Source organism: Neohortaea acidophila, assembly GCF_010093505.1.
Source record: "Neohortaea acidophila strain CBS 113389 unplaced genomic scaffold BDY17scaffold_3, whole genome shotgun sequence".
In the NCBI taxonomy this organism is placed as follows: domain Eukaryota; kingdom Fungi; phylum Ascomycota; class Dothideomycetes; order Mycosphaerellales; family Teratosphaeriaceae; genus Neohortaea; species Neohortaea acidophila.
Window position 1 is genome coordinate 913,430 of NW_022985512.1, and position 15,542 is coordinate 928,971.

The following is a 15,542-nucleotide window of genomic DNA, read 5'->3' on the forward strand; positions in this document are numbered from 1 at the left end:
TTGCATAGCGCGCGCTCAGGCAGGATAGAAAAGAAGGCTGCGAGTTCGCTTATGGAATGCCATCGGCCAGTGCAGCATCGCTCGACATCCTTTCAACACCGTCCTCCCAAGCTCACCCTCACGTCTTTTCAATACTCTGACTCATCCTCCGATGCACCGCGACAATGCCAATCACTAACTCCCCTTCCTGTGCCTCGCCTTCGCCGCCATCCCCGCATTCGGCTCCCTCTCCTTCGCAAGCAACTTCTGCGCTCGCGTTCTGCCCTGCGAAGGAGCAAAGCCATTACCACCATCCCCATCGTCGATTTGCGGTGGTTCCACGTGCGGCCAGCCGGATAGTAGGGTCTGCAGCTCTTTGCGGCCGAGGGAGTTGCGAGGGGCTTTTCTTTGCTTTGCTTCGTCTGGGATTGTCGCTGTCGTTGTTGGGTCGGTGGGTTCTGTTGTGCTCTTCTTTGGCTGCTTTTTCGCTTTCTTTGTCTTGCTGGTTTGCGTTGAAGTTTGGGGTGCGGGTTGCTGCTCGGTTGGTGATTGAGGAGATGGCGAGCGTTTTCTCTTTTTGCCTTGGGGTTTGATTGCGGCGTAGGTCATTTCCTCTTTGTGAGGTTGCTGGTCTTTCGATGCGGCATTCAATTCAGCGTGCTTGGCCGCGTCGATAGTAGCAGGGGTTGATGAGACATCACTCTTCTCCTCTGCTACTTTCCTGAGACGAGCAGACAGATTTACAGGACTGCTCGATCCGTCGTCGCCTTCAGAGTCGGAGTTCCGGTCAACCTGGTGGCGCTCGAGGGTGCTCTCGTCCTTTTCGATCGTAGTGTCTGTTGGGGAGACAGTCTGTTGAGCACGTCCAGAGTGGGAAGGCGCGGCCACGTCACCGCTTGGCAAGTAGCGCAGCTCTTCGGCTCGCATTTCGTGCATAAGAGAGTGTTTGCTGCCGGCGCCGCTGCTGGGTCCTTCGAGCATCTCGGTCGTGTTTGGTTCAGCTTGCGTTGGTGCCGGGTGTGGTGTGTGGAAGGCGTGAGTGGGTTGAGTCGTTGGAGGTGAGGTTTTCTCCGGCTCTTGGGCGATTGGAGCTGCACCTGGTAGATCTGGAGAGGTTTCGCCGTGGTTGTGGGATGGTGAGTGGCCGGATGCAAACAGTGATGGACACGAAGGGGCGATGTTGACTGGGCTCGGCGGGACTGGGTTCGGAGATTTGGTGGGCTGAGGTGCCGCAAGGCTGGGTGGGGAGGACGCAGGCGGATCTACTGCCGCTGAGTGCTGAGCAATTTGATCGTTGGTGTCGAGATCGGCGACCAATTCCCTCTGGTGGAGATGAATCAGGTCAACAGGTGTGGACAAGTGGTTAGCACTGGCAGAGGGGGCCTCCAAGGAAAGCTCCGGACCAGGCGTTGCGGAGTGCAATGCGGCGACGACCTCTCCACCCTCAGCTCCCGGAGGAGATGACGCGTTGTCTTGCATATCGAGGTCTAGCGAGAGGTCGAGATGATCGTAGAAACTCTCAATCTCCTCCACGCCAGCTTCGAAGGACAGGTCGTCCATCGTCGTTGTGACATGCTCTGGCGAAGATGCACGGGGGCGAGGAGAGTATCTTCAGGTTCCGAAATATGTTGAGCAATGTAATTATTGTTGCCTAACATACTGCAAACGATGTTGGTTGTGCATATGTTTGATTGCGGTGACGTCGGCAGCATGTTTGATGGACGTCATACGCAAACGCTGCAAGCGTGCCTTTTCCGTGGACGAGAAGCGTGCTTTTGAAAGGAGACTTGGTCGAGATGCAGAAGCTACAAGTGTCACTTACACGCGTGTGGAAGAACACTCACCTTGTGGTGTTGAGTGGTGAAGACACAAATTCACCATAGGGGGGATACGCTCTCAGGGTTCCAAATTCCAAACACCAACGCCGGAACAACACTCATAGCCTTTGCTGCATTCGAACGATGCGGCGACCGTATCTATTCACAAGTCGAGATGTCGTACTGCACAGCAAGCGCTACTCGTCATCTCGTTCGTCCATCAGAAGGGTATCTTCCGGTTCACTGCTTGCGATGCATCCATGGGTTGGCCGAGAAGACTGTTGACCGCATCAATCACATGTGACGAGTGGAGTCGCCACTTGTCACTCACATCTTGCCGGTCTCAGTCGCACAACATCCGCATAAGAGTGATGCTGGCCAGCAGAGGATGGCCACGCCGAGCAAAACCACTATTCCCAGCGTTGGACCAACGACTCTGATGTGGCAGGGATTTCGATCTGTTTTGCTGTTTAGCCGGCGAAGGCGAGATAAGAGGGAGGATGCTATGAACCTGTGCCGCATTCGATGCACGGGCCGGGAATGCAGAAGAAAGGCATTTGCGATGATGTCTAGAATGGTGTTGAGCAATGCTGTGTAGTCGAGCGTTGGGGTTGGCCTGGGTTGACTCGTGACACGACTCAGAGCAGCGAAAGGAGGGAGGTGATGAATATGGATGTAATATATGAAAGGCGTAGAGAGTGGGAGGAATGTGTGAGATACCAACATGGACGTGAATGCAGGATTTGACGCTGGCAAGAGCTGTCAACAACAAAGCACACCCCCAAGCGAGCACAATGCGGGTGCGATTGGGGGAAGCAGCGGTTACATGGATCCGTGAAGGTGCACGCATTCTCCAAGTAGGAAGGTAATGTCAAGGAAGGAGGCCGAAGAAAATGCTGGTGGAGGATGAAGTGTCGTTCACCCTATCCGAGAAGGCGCCGAGGACGTGGACACGTGCTGCTGACTAAACGAGGACATCACCTCCAGTCATGCATGATGCGATACCGAACATGTAGGTTGGAAATGCTGGCATTAGAAATGCACGCTCCAAGGGCCGAGGGCAGTTTGAATGTTTCCTCAAAGCAGCGTGACGTCCACGAGGCATACTCATGTGGATGTCAGCGGACGTATACTAATCAATGAGTAAACTGCCGACGCTTGACCCACTCCCTCCACCCGAGGCGTGGCTTGGGTATGTCCGCCAATCGGCTGCTCGCATATTCTGCAAGGCTCTAGGCTAATGTTGAGTAATCGCAATACTCCTGACAACAAATGTGTCGGCGTGACAGGTGCGGACGAGAGCACGCCAGCCCAGGCCGTACAACGCCGCCTCCAGTGCGCACATATATCTATCCCTGCTCTGCACCGTGGGCGACGGCCGCTCTTTCATCTGCTGGAGCCCTATCCTACCTGGATCACATCCCAGTGGACGACATGGCTCACCAAACTCCCCCCATAGAGCACCCCTCAGATTCCCGGCAGCCATCAGTCGAGCACTCAACAGATGATGCCCCTCACCCCGGCAAAACCCACTCCGAGCTGGGTCGAGAGGAAACCGAATCCCTCGAACTGGCGTTAGGAGGTGGAGGCCTCATTACCGACCTGTCCGACAACGAGCTGCCCGCCGACCTGGAAAAGGCGCGCACGACCGACTCGCAGAAGATCCGAAACGCTGCCGACTGGGACGGCCCTGACGACCCCGGCAACTCGCAGAACTGGCCGCTGCGCAAGAGGGCCTACCATCAGTTGGCCGCCGGCTCTCTCGCCTTCGCCGTCACCGCCTCCGCATCCTTAATCACCCCCGCCACCCAAGAGATTGCCGCCCATTTCCATGTCTCCCTCACTGCCGCCATCCTTCCTTTGACCCTCTACACCATCGGTCTAGCCTGCGGCCCCATCATCGCCGCCCCCATCTCCGAAACCTTTGGCCGCACTATCGTCTATCGCGTCAGTGCCCCGGTCTTCATGCTCTTCTTGCTCGGCGCCGGCCTGTCCAAGTCTTTTGGCAGTCTGCTGGTCTGCAGGCTGCTTGCGGGCATCGCTGGATCCCCTGTCCTGGCCGTTGGAGCGGGCACCAGCGCCGATATGTATCCTATTCACACTCGCGCCACCGCGTCGACGTTTTTCATCATGATGGTCAGTACCTCCGCGAACCCCCCCCTCTAGCGGTCTGTGTCGCATACTGACCTTTTCCCAGCCTTTCCTAGGACCCGGCATGTAAGTATCATTACTTCCAGACGCGAGGCCGGAAGGTCTGTCCATCCAACGCGAAAACTAACACCCACATTTCAGGGGGCCGATCATCGGCGGCTTTGTCGCTCAATACAAGGGCTGGAGATGGACGCAATACGTCTCCATCATGATCGGCGTCGTCGCCTTCATCCTTGTCCTGCCCATGCAGGAGACGTACAAGAAGATTATCCTCACGCGACGCGCGAAGAAACTCGGGATCCCCGGCCCTCCCAAACCCAACCTGACCCCATTGCAAACCGTCAAGTTCCTCCTGACCGTCACCCTCGCCCGTCCGGTGCGTATGATCGCCACCGAGCCCATCGTCCTCTTCTTCAGCTTCTACAACAGCTTCACCTTCGCCATCCTCTTCGCCTTCTTCGCCGCTTACCCATACGTCTTCACCAATGTCTACCATTTCAACACCTTCCAAAATGGCCTGGCCTTTGTCGGCATCCTCGTCGGTGTCCTTCTAGGCGTCGCCCTGTCCATTACCATCGACCGCCTCGTCTACCACAGAGTCCACTGGAAGCGTGCCCAGGCAGAGGGCCGAACGGCCGTGGCGCCCGAGCACCGGCTCTACGTTGCTATGGTCAGCGCTTTCCTTCTGCCCATAGGTCTTTTCTGGTTCGCGTGGACCGCACGCCCCTCCATCCATTGGATCTCGCCTATTCTGGCGGGTGTACCGTTCGCCGCGGGTAATTTGGGCCTGTTCATCGCCGTCGCACTGTAAGTCGCTTCGACCCCGGGATTCCCCAACGCCACCCATGCCCTGCTGACTTTCTCGACAAAGCTACCTCATCGACGTCTACGGCCCACTGAACGGCGCCTCGGCGCTTGCAGCAAACGGTTTGATGCGCTATACTCTAGGGTGCGTTGGACGACAACTCTCACCCCACCTATGCCTTGCCCAACGACTCCAACTGACTTGCCCATCTAGCGCCGTCTTCCCCCTCTTCACCATCCAAATGTACGAGACGCTGCATATCGGCTGGGCGACGAGTCTGCTCGGCTTCATCTCCATCCTTCTGCTGCCCATCCCGTTTGTCTTCTACAAGTACGGGGCGAAGATCCGGGAGAAGAGCGCGTATGATACCTTGAAGGTTTGAGAGAGTGGCACACGAGGCAGGGGAGGTTTGTGTTTCTGTCAGAAATTTGCATTCACAATGGGTGACGGCGGGAAGCTATGGTTTTGTAGCTTCTGCATTTGGCGGCATGGGCAAGGGCGTTCGAGGACATGGGATACAGGCATGTGGGTGGAGATGATACAGGGATTTTGGCTGGATGAAATGATTCCCGGCCGTGTGCTGCGCATTGAGACTTTTGTATACCAACAATAATATCTATCCCTCGCCTTTTTATCAGTGAAGCACTCATAATCATGGTAATCATGCCCAGCCGCCTCTCTATGTATATGCCCATCTTTCAAGAGCCCCATTCACTCATCCCTTCACCCAACTCCAAACATGCACCGCACTCGCCAACCCCCCAAGCACCCCCATCCTCCACCCCTCCTCCTCCCAACTCCACTCCCTCAGCCGCGCAACCTCTCTAGGCCGCAGAAGGTCCACTTCCCGCCACTTATCGGTATAGTACAGCGCAAGGATAATCAGCGCGCTGCGAACCAGCCAGTCGAGCGCGGTGACGAGAGCCGGGATCCCGAAAGCGAAGCGCTGCGCGAGGAAGAGTTTGGTGGCGATGCGGCGGTACGTGCCTGCTTCTGGGGCTGGTTGATGCTGCTGGATGTAGGTGTCTAGCGGGGACTGGGGGAGAGTGCGGATGTCTGAGATTGTGGTGGTTGTGGTGGGGTTGGGGTAGCTGGGGCTAGAAGGGGGGCAGCGGAGGGCTTTGAGGATGGACCATCGGGGTCGGTCGATGAGGGTGGTGGGGGTTGGAAGTTTGGCGTTTTGTTGTTCAGTCGTTTGGATGGCTTTCAGGAGAGTGGGGAGTAAGGCTTGGTTTTCGATGATAAGGGTCCGGTTCTTTTCGTCTGTCGACAGGCTCTCGCGATCAAAGGCTTCTTGCACGTGGGCGTAGTGCACGAAGCGGCTGTAGAAGGCGGGAGAGGAGACTCGCAGGGTGAGCTTGCGCTTGTGGTCGTCTTCGTATATGAAGCCGGGGGAGTACATGGCGACCTCCTCCTGTCCGTCGGAATGGGCGGGATGGTAGATGACTTGGAGAGCATCGGTCGAACTCTCGACGGCATGCCGGAGGAAAGCCTGGAAGAAGCCCTCCAGCTGTCTCTCGTCGTCCGTGTACGTGCGGCCAATGCTGCTGTCCGCAACCTCCGGCCTGAACCAGACATTCAACTTGCGACGGAAGAATAGTTTCTGCGCTTCCCAGACAATGCGCGGGAATGTTGCAAGACCTACCCACCACCAAGAAGCGATGAATCTTGCCAACTCGAGAGTCCCTATACTCGCAGCTTCTTTCGGCTCGCCTTCTGACCAGACGTGAGCAACAATCTTCGGACTTTCCTTCGACGACCGCAGCACGATTTTGTTGTCGATTCGCACATGCCCTGTCTCTTCATAGGCTGCAAGCGGGTCTAGAGCTCGAAGAGAATACGATCCCTGCCGACTGTTGAACGGAGAGACATGGAAGTCCTTCTCCCACGTGTCCGTGAACGTCCTCCCGTTCGATTTCTTGCCGCCGGACGACCCATTCGCTCCCTCCGCTGAGCCATCGGCGCCAAGTAGATACATTCGTCGCTCGTCGAAAGTGTTGTTGACTTCCAAGATCATATACTTGAGCACCGTGTCCGCATCATACAAATACCAAAACGACACCGGGTTGAAGCTGTAGCCCAGAAAGCGCGGGGCGGTGACCAGATATGCGAAAGCGTAGTCTCGATCCGTCACGCCTTGCGTATGCAAGTAGCTCTTCAGCTTGTCCGCGAGGTCCAATTTCCGGCCGCTGCGAAATAGGTAGTCGGAGGCGCTGACGTGGAACCAGCTGCGGTTTCGACCATCGATGGACAAGGCCTTTCCAACGGGGCCTTTGACGCCCACGGGCACTCCGACGAAGAGGTATGTGTAGGTGAAAGCATGCCGTTGCGGGAAGGTTCGAGAGTGGGCGGTGCGGCTGGGAATCAACAAGGGCGGGAGCAATTGTTCGTCGATGCGTTGTTCAGCCAGCTGCTCCCTGCGCTCCGCGACTTTCTTCAGGTGGTGCCCGCGATACACGATGCCTCCGGCAAAAGCACCGCATCCCCCAAGCAGGCCGAACGTCTTGATGTAGAGATGGATGACGGGATCGCGCAGGTCCAGCCAGCGGAAGTCCCGGGGGGAGAGAAATCGCCACGAGCCGTTGCAGTACGTAAAGATGGAATGCAGACATAAGAAAAGGAAGAGATCCTGTAGCCAAGTCGAGTCTTGTTGATAGATGCGCAACGCCCAAGCGGGTTGGAAGATGAAGGTTCGTGCGGGGAAGGTTTTGTGAGGCTGAGTGAAGATGCTCCAGATCAACGTGAAGAATGCCCAGATGAGGATGAGGAGCGTATTTCTGAGCGATGTGTCGTCTTCGAACCCGCCAGCAGCAACGGCCATGATGATAGTGATGATACTCCAGAGGAGTGTGTGTTGGAAAAGGCGTCTTACATCTCACCCGTCGTATTGGTGATGCAAGTCCGATGGATGGCGGGCCCAGCCAAGACACCAATTTCACCGGCGTCGGCTGGGACCTGCAGCTGGCGGGCCAATTGAATTGCAGCAATCAGCACGTCATTCGCTTGGTAAATAGAGGTGAGCCTTCGAATCGGTTTGACGATGTAGGAGGATATTCGGATTATAAAGGGGTGATCTAGAGCGGAGAGACGTCGCGGGTATGGAGACGCTCGATGTCACGCAGGAAGAGATCCCTGCGAACAATGAGAGCCATCATCAACACATGAAGATCTCACAAATGGAGATGATAGGAAAGATATCGAAGTGATTGTAGTGTTTATGCAGGGCTCGATAGATGGCTAATACTCTGCGCGAAGCAAGGCGCGCTGAAAGGTGTTTCATGCAGTAGATGTGCGCGAGCCTTCGCGAACGCATAGCCAGCCAACATGATGAAGTAGTGGCTTGCGCTGTTAAAAGCACCAGCAGCCATGGCGCAGTAAACGTGCTTGCGTCTATATGCGATGCGATGCGCATCAAGATATCCTCCAAAAGGGGCAATTTGAGAGGCATGGGATGTAGCATAGTCAGTGCCATGTCGCAGTGGTAAGAGTCGCGAAAAAGACGGGAAGAAATTGACTGAAATAGTGATGAGGATCTGGTGCAAACTGAAACAAAAGAAACGGTCAGAGCTGAGTCGAACCCACGTACCATCGGCAGTAGGTAAAGGAAAAAAATTAACTTGCTGATAACCCGGCCCTACTCTGAAGAGCATGCACTCCCCTAATCCCCCCGCCTAGGCGTCCCCAGGCGGCATATCAGCGCTATTTGTAGCCCCCAGGTTCCCCTCTCTGTTTCTGCCCCCAGGTCCCCACGATAAAGCCCCCAGATCACCCCTGGACTGCGGAAGCACTGGAAAATCAGGACCAGCACTGGGAAGTGCGTCACCACCGGGTGCTAGTTTTTCACCGAGCGCAGCCCTACTGGCACTCGGTGACCCGCAAAGTCAACTGGCGGGAGCTGGAAGTCAAAGACTCTGACCACCAGCACTTCCGAATCCGAGGGGCAAGCGCGCGGCATAACTTATGAAGCCATGGAAGAATCTAGCGAGGTTTCGCCGGTTGGCTGGGCTTGTTGCCTGTGCTACGCTGGCGGTGACGTCGGGATGGCGGTGCGAGGAAGTTGCGGTGTTTGCTGTGAGTGCGGCGTTTGCTCGTTGATGTCATGTAACACATGTAACACATCCATCATATCAGCAGAGGACATCAGGCCTGGGGACGATGAGGTAAACATGCTCGACATGCGATGCTTGCTTACACGGATGTTTGCCCAACATCTTTGGCCGGTTTGAAGCTTCGCGGCGACAATGCTGCCATTCCAAAGCATATGAAGGCACACTAATTTTCACGTGAACGGAAATTCCGCTACCTATCGTATGCTTTGCGTTTGGCAGCCACCTTCACACACAATTTTGGTCCACACCGGTGCTCGTCTCATGGACTGTGATGGTCATTGTCTCGCGGAAAATCGATTGCTTTCGTCTTCTCGCCGTCGTTGTTCAGGGGGAAGTTCACTCGTCGTGCGTGAGATATTTCAGTGGACACATGGTGGCGGTGAATTATGATTTTCTCGGACATTGTTGTCTCCCCATCGTGAAACCATGTGAGAGAGCGATTTTTTGCCAGTCCGACTTTGGACTCATCCTCGAATTAGAAAGGGAAGAAGGATTGGGAAAAGGGCAAAGTGAAGAGTGAAGTCGAAAAGGGAAGCCATCAGCAGCGGGACTTCCCGCCCCGCAGTTTCGCCGAGCTTGCTCTCGTTCTTCCTCCCTCGCCCAAGCCCATCACCTCAACTCTCCGCCAGCATCGGGACCCCCCAAAACCGCAGAGAAAAACACCAGTCAAGATGCCGATCAAACCCATCACCGGCGTATGTATCCTACTCCAGCCATTGACCCGCCCAAGCACTAACGACAGCGTGCCACAGATGCTCCGGAGGAACCTCGTGCTCGACCTCGCGACAGCTTTCGGTAGGCTTTGATCACCACCCCTCTCCTGACTACGCCTGCCTACCCCTTCCGTCCCTTGTCGTGGGCATATAACTGTGAGGGAGAGCGAGTTCTTACACGGCAAGCAGGTCTCGGCACAGCCGCCGGCTACTTCTGGTGGTACGGCTTCCACATCCCACACATCCGCACACGAGACCAGTTCTACGAGAAGTTGGAGAACCAGAGGGCGAATGCGATGAATCAGAAGTCGTAGCATACGCGAGATGGATGAGATGGCTGCAAGGGCCTGGAGCGAGCGGCGGTGGGAGTTCAGTGAGCGTGGATGCATGAGTCTGGGCATAAACGGGTGGTGTGGGAGACAAATGTACATATGTTACCCGAAGCCAAGTGCAGTTCTGCTGCTGTGAAACCCCCCTTCTTTTCCACGGATGTTCATGCCTCGTAGTACGGTGTTTAGATATTGATTGTCTATTGTGGACTGCCTAGCACCTCATCTCAATTCCCTTCCGGCTGACCGTCAAATACTTCACGCCCTTGTACGGCTTGATATCCGCTCCCAATCCACGACTCCGCTTGTTGTCCACAGCCAGACTTTCCACTCTCAGTCCGCTAGGGAGCGAGCCTTTCAAACTAAAACTGAGTGTCGCAGAGGTGGGCATCAACTCTCGATTTCGCTCCAGTCGCTGACGCTGCGAATCGGCGGAACTGCCATTGATCTCAGCGGAAGAAGCCTGGTTGCCTAGTCGCGACGTGTCGCCGGTCTGCACATCATCGTCGTAGTCGTACGTGGTAGCTGTGACGCCGTTCATCACTCCACCCGCCGTGAACTCCTCGTCTTCTTCAGCCGGCTTGCCTTGCACGGTGCATCTCAGTGCTACGCCACTCGGTCCGACATCCTTCTCGAGCACATGCCACTCGACCATGCTAGTCGCCGGGTTCCAGTGCGCTTCACCTTTGCTGGGCCGGAGATCCGACACGTTCCGCACATTTGGCGGAATAGGCACGTGGATGGTAATGTCCTCCACCGGCTGCTGCGGCCTGCCGGACTGGCCGGGCTTCGAACGGCCCTGAGGGCCGAGATTTGACTGCAGACTAGCCGTCGCCAACGAACGCACAGGCTGCGTTATGCGCACTTCGAAGTCCGCGCCATTCGTCCCCAGCCCGGTAGAGACGTCAATCGAGACTGGTAGATCCAGTCCACTTGTACTCTTCGCTCGTGGGTTGGAGACGGTGAGCGGCGCATCTGGACCGAGTAAGTCGACCTCATATCCACACAACGCGAACTTCCCATCAGGCGGGACGAAGCTCAAGGAACCGTCACTCTTCCACCGATTCAGGCGAACGCAAGGATGGAAGACGACTCGCTCCATTACCCTCTGCAGCTGCTCTCCTTTCGTGCCCATTCCAGCCCCCTTGCCATCGGTCATCAGGTTGAGCACGAGGTCAGGTACTCCGCTGACCTTGCAGTTGAACATGATACTGCCGTGCGCGAAAGCGGAGAGTGCTCGCCCGGAAGGCGCAAGCGTGACAAACAGCGACTCGACAAAGTCGACGTAGAGTTCATTGCTCGTGTGACGGACATTGCTGCGACGCCAGGGTACCGCGGAGCCTTGACTGCTTTGCGCGGGCTGTAGCTGGGATCGAAGAGCAGCTGGGATGGAGGAGGAACCAGCACCACCGGAGATTGACAGGGCAGGGCTCGAGGCCGAGGCGCCGATGCTGTCTAGGAGATTCTTCAGCACGCCGGAGCCGGTTTCAACGACGTCTCGGAGGGCATTGGCTTCGCTTTGGCAGACGATGCCGGCGTCTGCGATCTCCGCTGCGATTTGCGCGATGATGTCGTAGGAGGATGTGATTTTTGTGGCCATCAGAGGGCTACCGAGAAACTCTTGTAGGGCATCGGCTACGCGGTGCAGGAACTCTAGCACCAGCAGAGGCTCGGCTGAGGAGGAACATGGCGAGAGGAAGAGGATGTTGTCTTGGATGATGGAATAGCATAGTATTGGCGGGGTGAAAGAGGGGAGGTAGATCAGGCTCGGCCGTGGACTGGGTTGCTGCAGGTATAGAGGTAGGAGAACGGAAGGTGAGGGCGGGCGGTTGGTGTAGGTGTGATCGAAGAGCAGGGCGCTGAGAGGGAAGTGTTAGCAGTGCGATCTGGAGCACCTCACCGTCTGGCGGATGACTTACTTACTTGTGCTCGTCGAAGATGTAGAGGGCGTCAATCGCGCTCATGTTGCTGTGACTGCTGTCGTCACCTCATTCTCCCATTCACCCCAAAAATGTGACACTCTGAGTGAATGCGAGTTGTCGCAGCGTCGTGTGCTTTCGTGGTTGTATGTTCATTTGGTGGGGCACAAATGTCCGGATGAGGCAGGTGGGCCGACTGCATCATCTGCCTCCCCGTTACTTCCCAGCTACATCACTTCATTCTATCCTCCCTTTCACCAATTTACTCAAACTGCACATGGCCGACACATAGCGCTTCTAGAAGGCGGTATCGCGCCATTTGTCCTCGCCTCTCGCAGTGTCCCGCGCCATCATGGCCGAAACAGCGGGCACAAAGAGGCCTCATTCCAACGCGACCTCCGATGCGCACGCGAACAAGAAGCGCAAGGTGCAACGAACACTCCAGCATGTCGCATGCAGACCGCAGCATGTCGAGCCTGCTCCTCAAGAGCCAGTCTTCGTGCAGAGTCAGCTACTTAAGAGCATCACCGCCGCTCTGACGATGGCGGGCTTCGACAGCGTGAAGCCGACTGCGCTCGAGATGTTTCGCGGGGCGGCAGAGGAGTGTATGTTCTTCGAGGGAGCTGCTTGATAGGGTTGCGCTGATGTGAATGCAGACATGCTAAACTTCCTCCATCACGTGCGCACGAGCATGCAGAGTAACCGGCGCACATCTCCAACCGCTCTCGACTTCGCATCTGCTCTGGCGCTCGTACCGAACACATCCTCCGCATCCCTGCTCAAGCCGCTCTTGGGTGAAAAGATCCCAGAGTCAATCTCGAGTCCTTCCATTCCCGATCCAGATCCTGCGCCACCTGCGGCGCCCGACTTCAGCTCGCTCCTACAACCCCTCGTCACTGCTCAGCCACCATCCTACATCCCGAAACACTTCCCATCACTACCACCTAAACACGCGTGGAGACACACATCCGTGTATGCGGATCGAGAACACGATGCGCGCAAGATGCGAGAGCGCGCGACAGAGGAGGGCATGCTAGCGGAGCAAGCATTGAGGAAGCTGGCTGCTGCGGCCAAGAGCGGGGCAGTCAAGGCTGAGCGTATGAAGGAGAACGCGATTAGTGAGGTGGGACGAAAGGCTGGCGTGAAAGGTGGGAGGAGGCAGGCGAGGAGAGGCCAGGGAGCTGAGCAGCTGTATGGACAGATGTTGAAGGACATCGCAGGCACTGCTGCAGGGGATGAAGACGAGGGGATGGATCTGGGGCTGGACGGCATCAACGAGCTGAGGGAAGAGGGCATCGATCCGGGGATGCCGGAGGGAGTGGTGGTCAACTGGGATATCGCGGGTTGGAGGCGAGGTGCTCGAAAGCATCATCACTACATCTGATTCCGCCCGTCATTTAGCGAGGTGTCTTTGGTGTTATTTGATATTGGCATTGGTATGGTTATCTGATCTGCTGGAGGGTGTGACCTCGTTAGAAAGAGGCTCTCCACATTCGACGCTCTTTGAGGTCGTTTTGCCCTCGCTTCGTAAACGTTTCTCAACTTCAACTGCCTTCTCGTTCAGAGTCACGTGCAGCACCCCCAACCTCACTCCACGAGCCATCGTGCACACCTTCCCATCGCGTCGTCTCCACCGTCAACCCATTCGCGCACCTATCCACAAACATCACATCAGCGAACCTGCTCTGCGTCGATACAATAGTCCCGACCCAGAAACATCGCGACAGCGGGGAGCAACCCAGCACCTACTTCCTGAACATCCGCAAATACGGCGCACACACCACCTTACTCCCCGGGTGCTCCCTCGGCCCATCCAAATCGCAAAAGTACTGGATCATCTCCTTCAACTCGCAGGCCTTGAGGTCCACCGGCGGCTTCTGCACCTTGCCGTTCGTCTTGTACTGCACCCTCTTCGCGAGCTGCGCGGGCGGGAAGGATTCGATGTGTGGTGGCATTTGACGGGTTCGCGTGCGAGGAAGCCGGTAGTTTGTGTGTTTACCGCGTCATGACATGACGGTGCGGTTGCGGATGAGCGTGAGAGTGAGAGTGACAGAAGCAGGGAATTGAAGATGGCAAGTGCTGAAGATCTGGGGAAGAAGTTGTTGGCGGAGGTGCAGGTGGTGGGTCTTGACGAGGTGTGTTGCTTCCGCACTCGTAACATCTCTGAACTTATGTCGTTTAATGACGATTCTACAGGTCCTGCATACATTACGGGTTGGGGAAGGCGTGCTAGAAGCGCAATACTTCCATTGCAAGCCGCTGGATGAAATACTTCAACGCGCTCTCGAAGGCAGACGGCCAACAGCAAAAGACATCCCAAGGACACCGATCGTGGAGATTTGCTCCCTACATCCCGGTGGTGGAGCAACACAATTACTCTATTACATGTGTGCTCAAGCCGTACTACCTGTGCAATATGGTGGCAAGCAAGCATGCACAGTCATTGTCGATGCCGACGGTGCCTTTTCGGTCGCAAGACTTGCATCACAGCTCGCAAGCCTCGTCCGCCAAACGCTTGAAGTCGATGAGGCTACACTGCAAACCACGGTGTCGACGGCACTGAAGCATGTGCATGTCTTCCATCCACAAACGCTGGCGGCTACTATCGCAACAATCGACTCCCTCCCGGCTTACCTCTTCGACCAGCAGCGCCACTGGTCTTCCGATCGACAAGTGGGCTTCGTAGCGCTGGACTCTGCGTCGGCATTCTACTGGCAAGACCGCGCAGAGGTAGAGGACGCTGCTTTCCAAAGCACTACTATGGCGGGGGAGACGGCGGTGTCAACACCCGGGCCATCAGGATACAACACGCTGGCATCGTGTCTCAAGGCTGCCAGCAGGACCTTCAACTGTCCAATTATCGTGACTTCCTGGCACCTGGGGACAACACCAGTGACACATCAACAGCAGCAGTATGCGTCGGGCATCCGTTCATTTCGGTCGACGTTTTCGGGGGCGTTTGCACAATTGCCCGCACTGCGCTTTGTCATCCGCAGAGCGCCGGTGTCCAAGTTTCCAGTGGGAATCACGGTCATGAATGCGCTGCGGGAAGCTGGTGACAGGCAAAAGGTAGTGGATGAAGGCAGGTTCGAGTGCTTTGTGAATGAGTGGGGGATGGAAGAGCGGGGCCTGAGCGGCGTCGGGCGTTCCGGCTTCGCGTTCAGCATCGGCGCCGATGGCGTTATGCTTGAGGAGATTTGACAGCTCCATACGCACTCGAGCGGACACACCTGATCCAGGGTCCCACCCCACCTGTGGTACGCATGTGGACTCCGACTGCCATCGAAACTAGTCACGTCAATTAGGCGTAATCCAGCAGCGATCGCCGCCTGTTTGCGCAAGCATTCGGCGGGAATGCCGGGGTGCCAGGGGTTGGGGAACACCTTATCGTTACGCGGCTGACTGGAAAGTACCTCGATCGATCTAACATTGCTGATGCCCCGCGATGGACAGCCTTCCTACCGCGAGCATTTCTTTTCCGCTCCAAGGAGCAACGCGGCCGACTTGAGCGTCACGATCCAACGCGACTGCATAAGGACCAAGAATATAAGCAGGTGCCTTGCATTATTCTTCGCCCAGTGCTCCGAGGAATGGACTCCGTCGGGCACGGAATTTCTCTGGCAAGCGCTGAGGGATGGAAGCTTCGTATCCCAGCACCCAATAGGAAACCAGGTCCCGGGGATGCTGCATTTTCCTAAACGACAACAGCTCCAAATGACG

General features: G+C 56.3%; 8 protein-coding genes across 8 annotated transcripts; 4 read left to right on the forward strand and 4 right to left on the reverse strand.

Moving 5' to 3' along the window:
* Positions 1-174: 174 nt before the first annotated feature.
* On the reverse strand, positions 175-1,539 carry BDY17DRAFT_322129 (uncharacterized protein; the record flags this gene model as incomplete). The annotated part of the gene is made up of 1 exon (XM_033736758.1): positions 175-1,539. One exon carries the CDS (start codon positions 1,537-1,539, stop codon positions 175-177), a length of 1,365 nt encoding a protein of 454 aa, XP_033591836.1.
* Positions 1,540-3,230: 1,691 nt separating this feature from the next.
* On the forward strand, positions 3,231-5,134 carry BDY17DRAFT_315727 (major facilitator superfamily domain-containing protein; the record flags this gene model as incomplete). The annotated part of the gene is made up of 5 exons (XM_033735935.1): positions 3,231-3,932; positions 3,994-4,013; positions 4,089-4,754; positions 4,819-4,896; positions 4,966-5,134. 5 exons carry the CDS (start codon positions 3,231-3,233, stop codon positions 5,132-5,134), a joined length of 1,635 nt encoding a protein of 544 aa, XP_033591837.1.
* Positions 5,135-5,644: 510 nt separating this feature from the next.
* Positions 5,645-7,108, reverse strand: BDY17DRAFT_241670 (uncharacterized protein; the record flags this gene model as incomplete). Its single annotated transcript, XM_033730379.1, has 1 exon — positions 5,645-7,108. A coding segment is annotated over one exon (1,464 nt), but the record flags the coding sequence as incomplete, so codon positions are not given.
* Positions 7,109-9,532: 2,424 nt separating this feature from the next.
* On the forward strand, positions 9,533-9,888 carry BDY17DRAFT_322132 (uncharacterized protein; the record flags this gene model as incomplete). The annotated part of the gene is made up of 3 exons (XM_033736759.1): positions 9,533-9,556; positions 9,614-9,656; positions 9,764-9,888. 3 exons carry the CDS (start codon positions 9,533-9,535, stop codon positions 9,886-9,888), a joined length of 192 nt encoding a protein of 63 aa, XP_033591839.1.
* A 162-nt stretch (positions 9,889-10,050) lies between these two features.
* BDY17DRAFT_293219 (Adaptor complexes medium subunit family-domain-containing protein) lies at positions 10,051-11,936 on the reverse strand. The gene is made up of 2 exons (XM_033732956.1): positions 11,827-11,936; positions 10,051-11,762 (listed from the first exon to the last, which is right to left on the reverse strand). The coding sequence occupies exons 1-2, from the start codon at positions 11,865-11,867 to the stop codon at positions 10,118-10,120; spliced, it is 1,686 nt and encodes a 561-aa protein (XP_033591840.1). The 5' UTR covers positions 11,868-11,936; the 3' UTR covers positions 10,051-10,117.
* A 132-nt stretch (positions 11,937-12,068) lies between these two features.
* On the forward strand, positions 12,069-13,264 carry BDY17DRAFT_293222 (transcription factor TFIID complex subunit 8 C-term-domain-containing protein). The gene is made up of 2 exons (XM_033732957.1): positions 12,069-12,427; positions 12,479-13,264. Exons 1-2 carry the CDS (start codon positions 12,175-12,177, stop codon positions 13,204-13,206), a joined length of 981 nt encoding a protein of 326 aa, XP_033591841.1. The 5' UTR covers positions 12,069-12,174; the 3' UTR covers positions 13,207-13,264.
* A 22-nt stretch (positions 13,265-13,286) lies between these two features.
* On the reverse strand, positions 13,287-13,959 carry BDY17DRAFT_99789 (uncharacterized protein). Its single transcript, XM_033738923.1, has 2 exons — positions 13,572-13,959; positions 13,287-13,475 (listed from the first exon to the last, which is right to left on the reverse strand). The coding sequence occupies exons 1-2, from the start codon at positions 13,775-13,777 to the stop codon at positions 13,367-13,369; spliced, it is 315 nt and encodes a 104-aa protein (XP_033591842.1). The 5' UTR covers positions 13,778-13,959; the 3' UTR covers positions 13,287-13,366.
* On the forward strand, positions 13,550-15,152 carry BDY17DRAFT_99814 (uncharacterized protein). The gene is made up of 2 exons (XM_033738926.1): positions 13,550-13,957; positions 14,019-15,152. The coding sequence occupies exons 1-2, from the start codon at positions 13,892-13,894 to the stop codon at positions 15,021-15,023; spliced, it is 1,071 nt and encodes a 356-aa protein (XP_033591843.1). The 5' UTR covers positions 13,550-13,891; the 3' UTR covers positions 15,024-15,152.
* Positions 15,153-15,542: the final 390 nt, after the last annotated feature.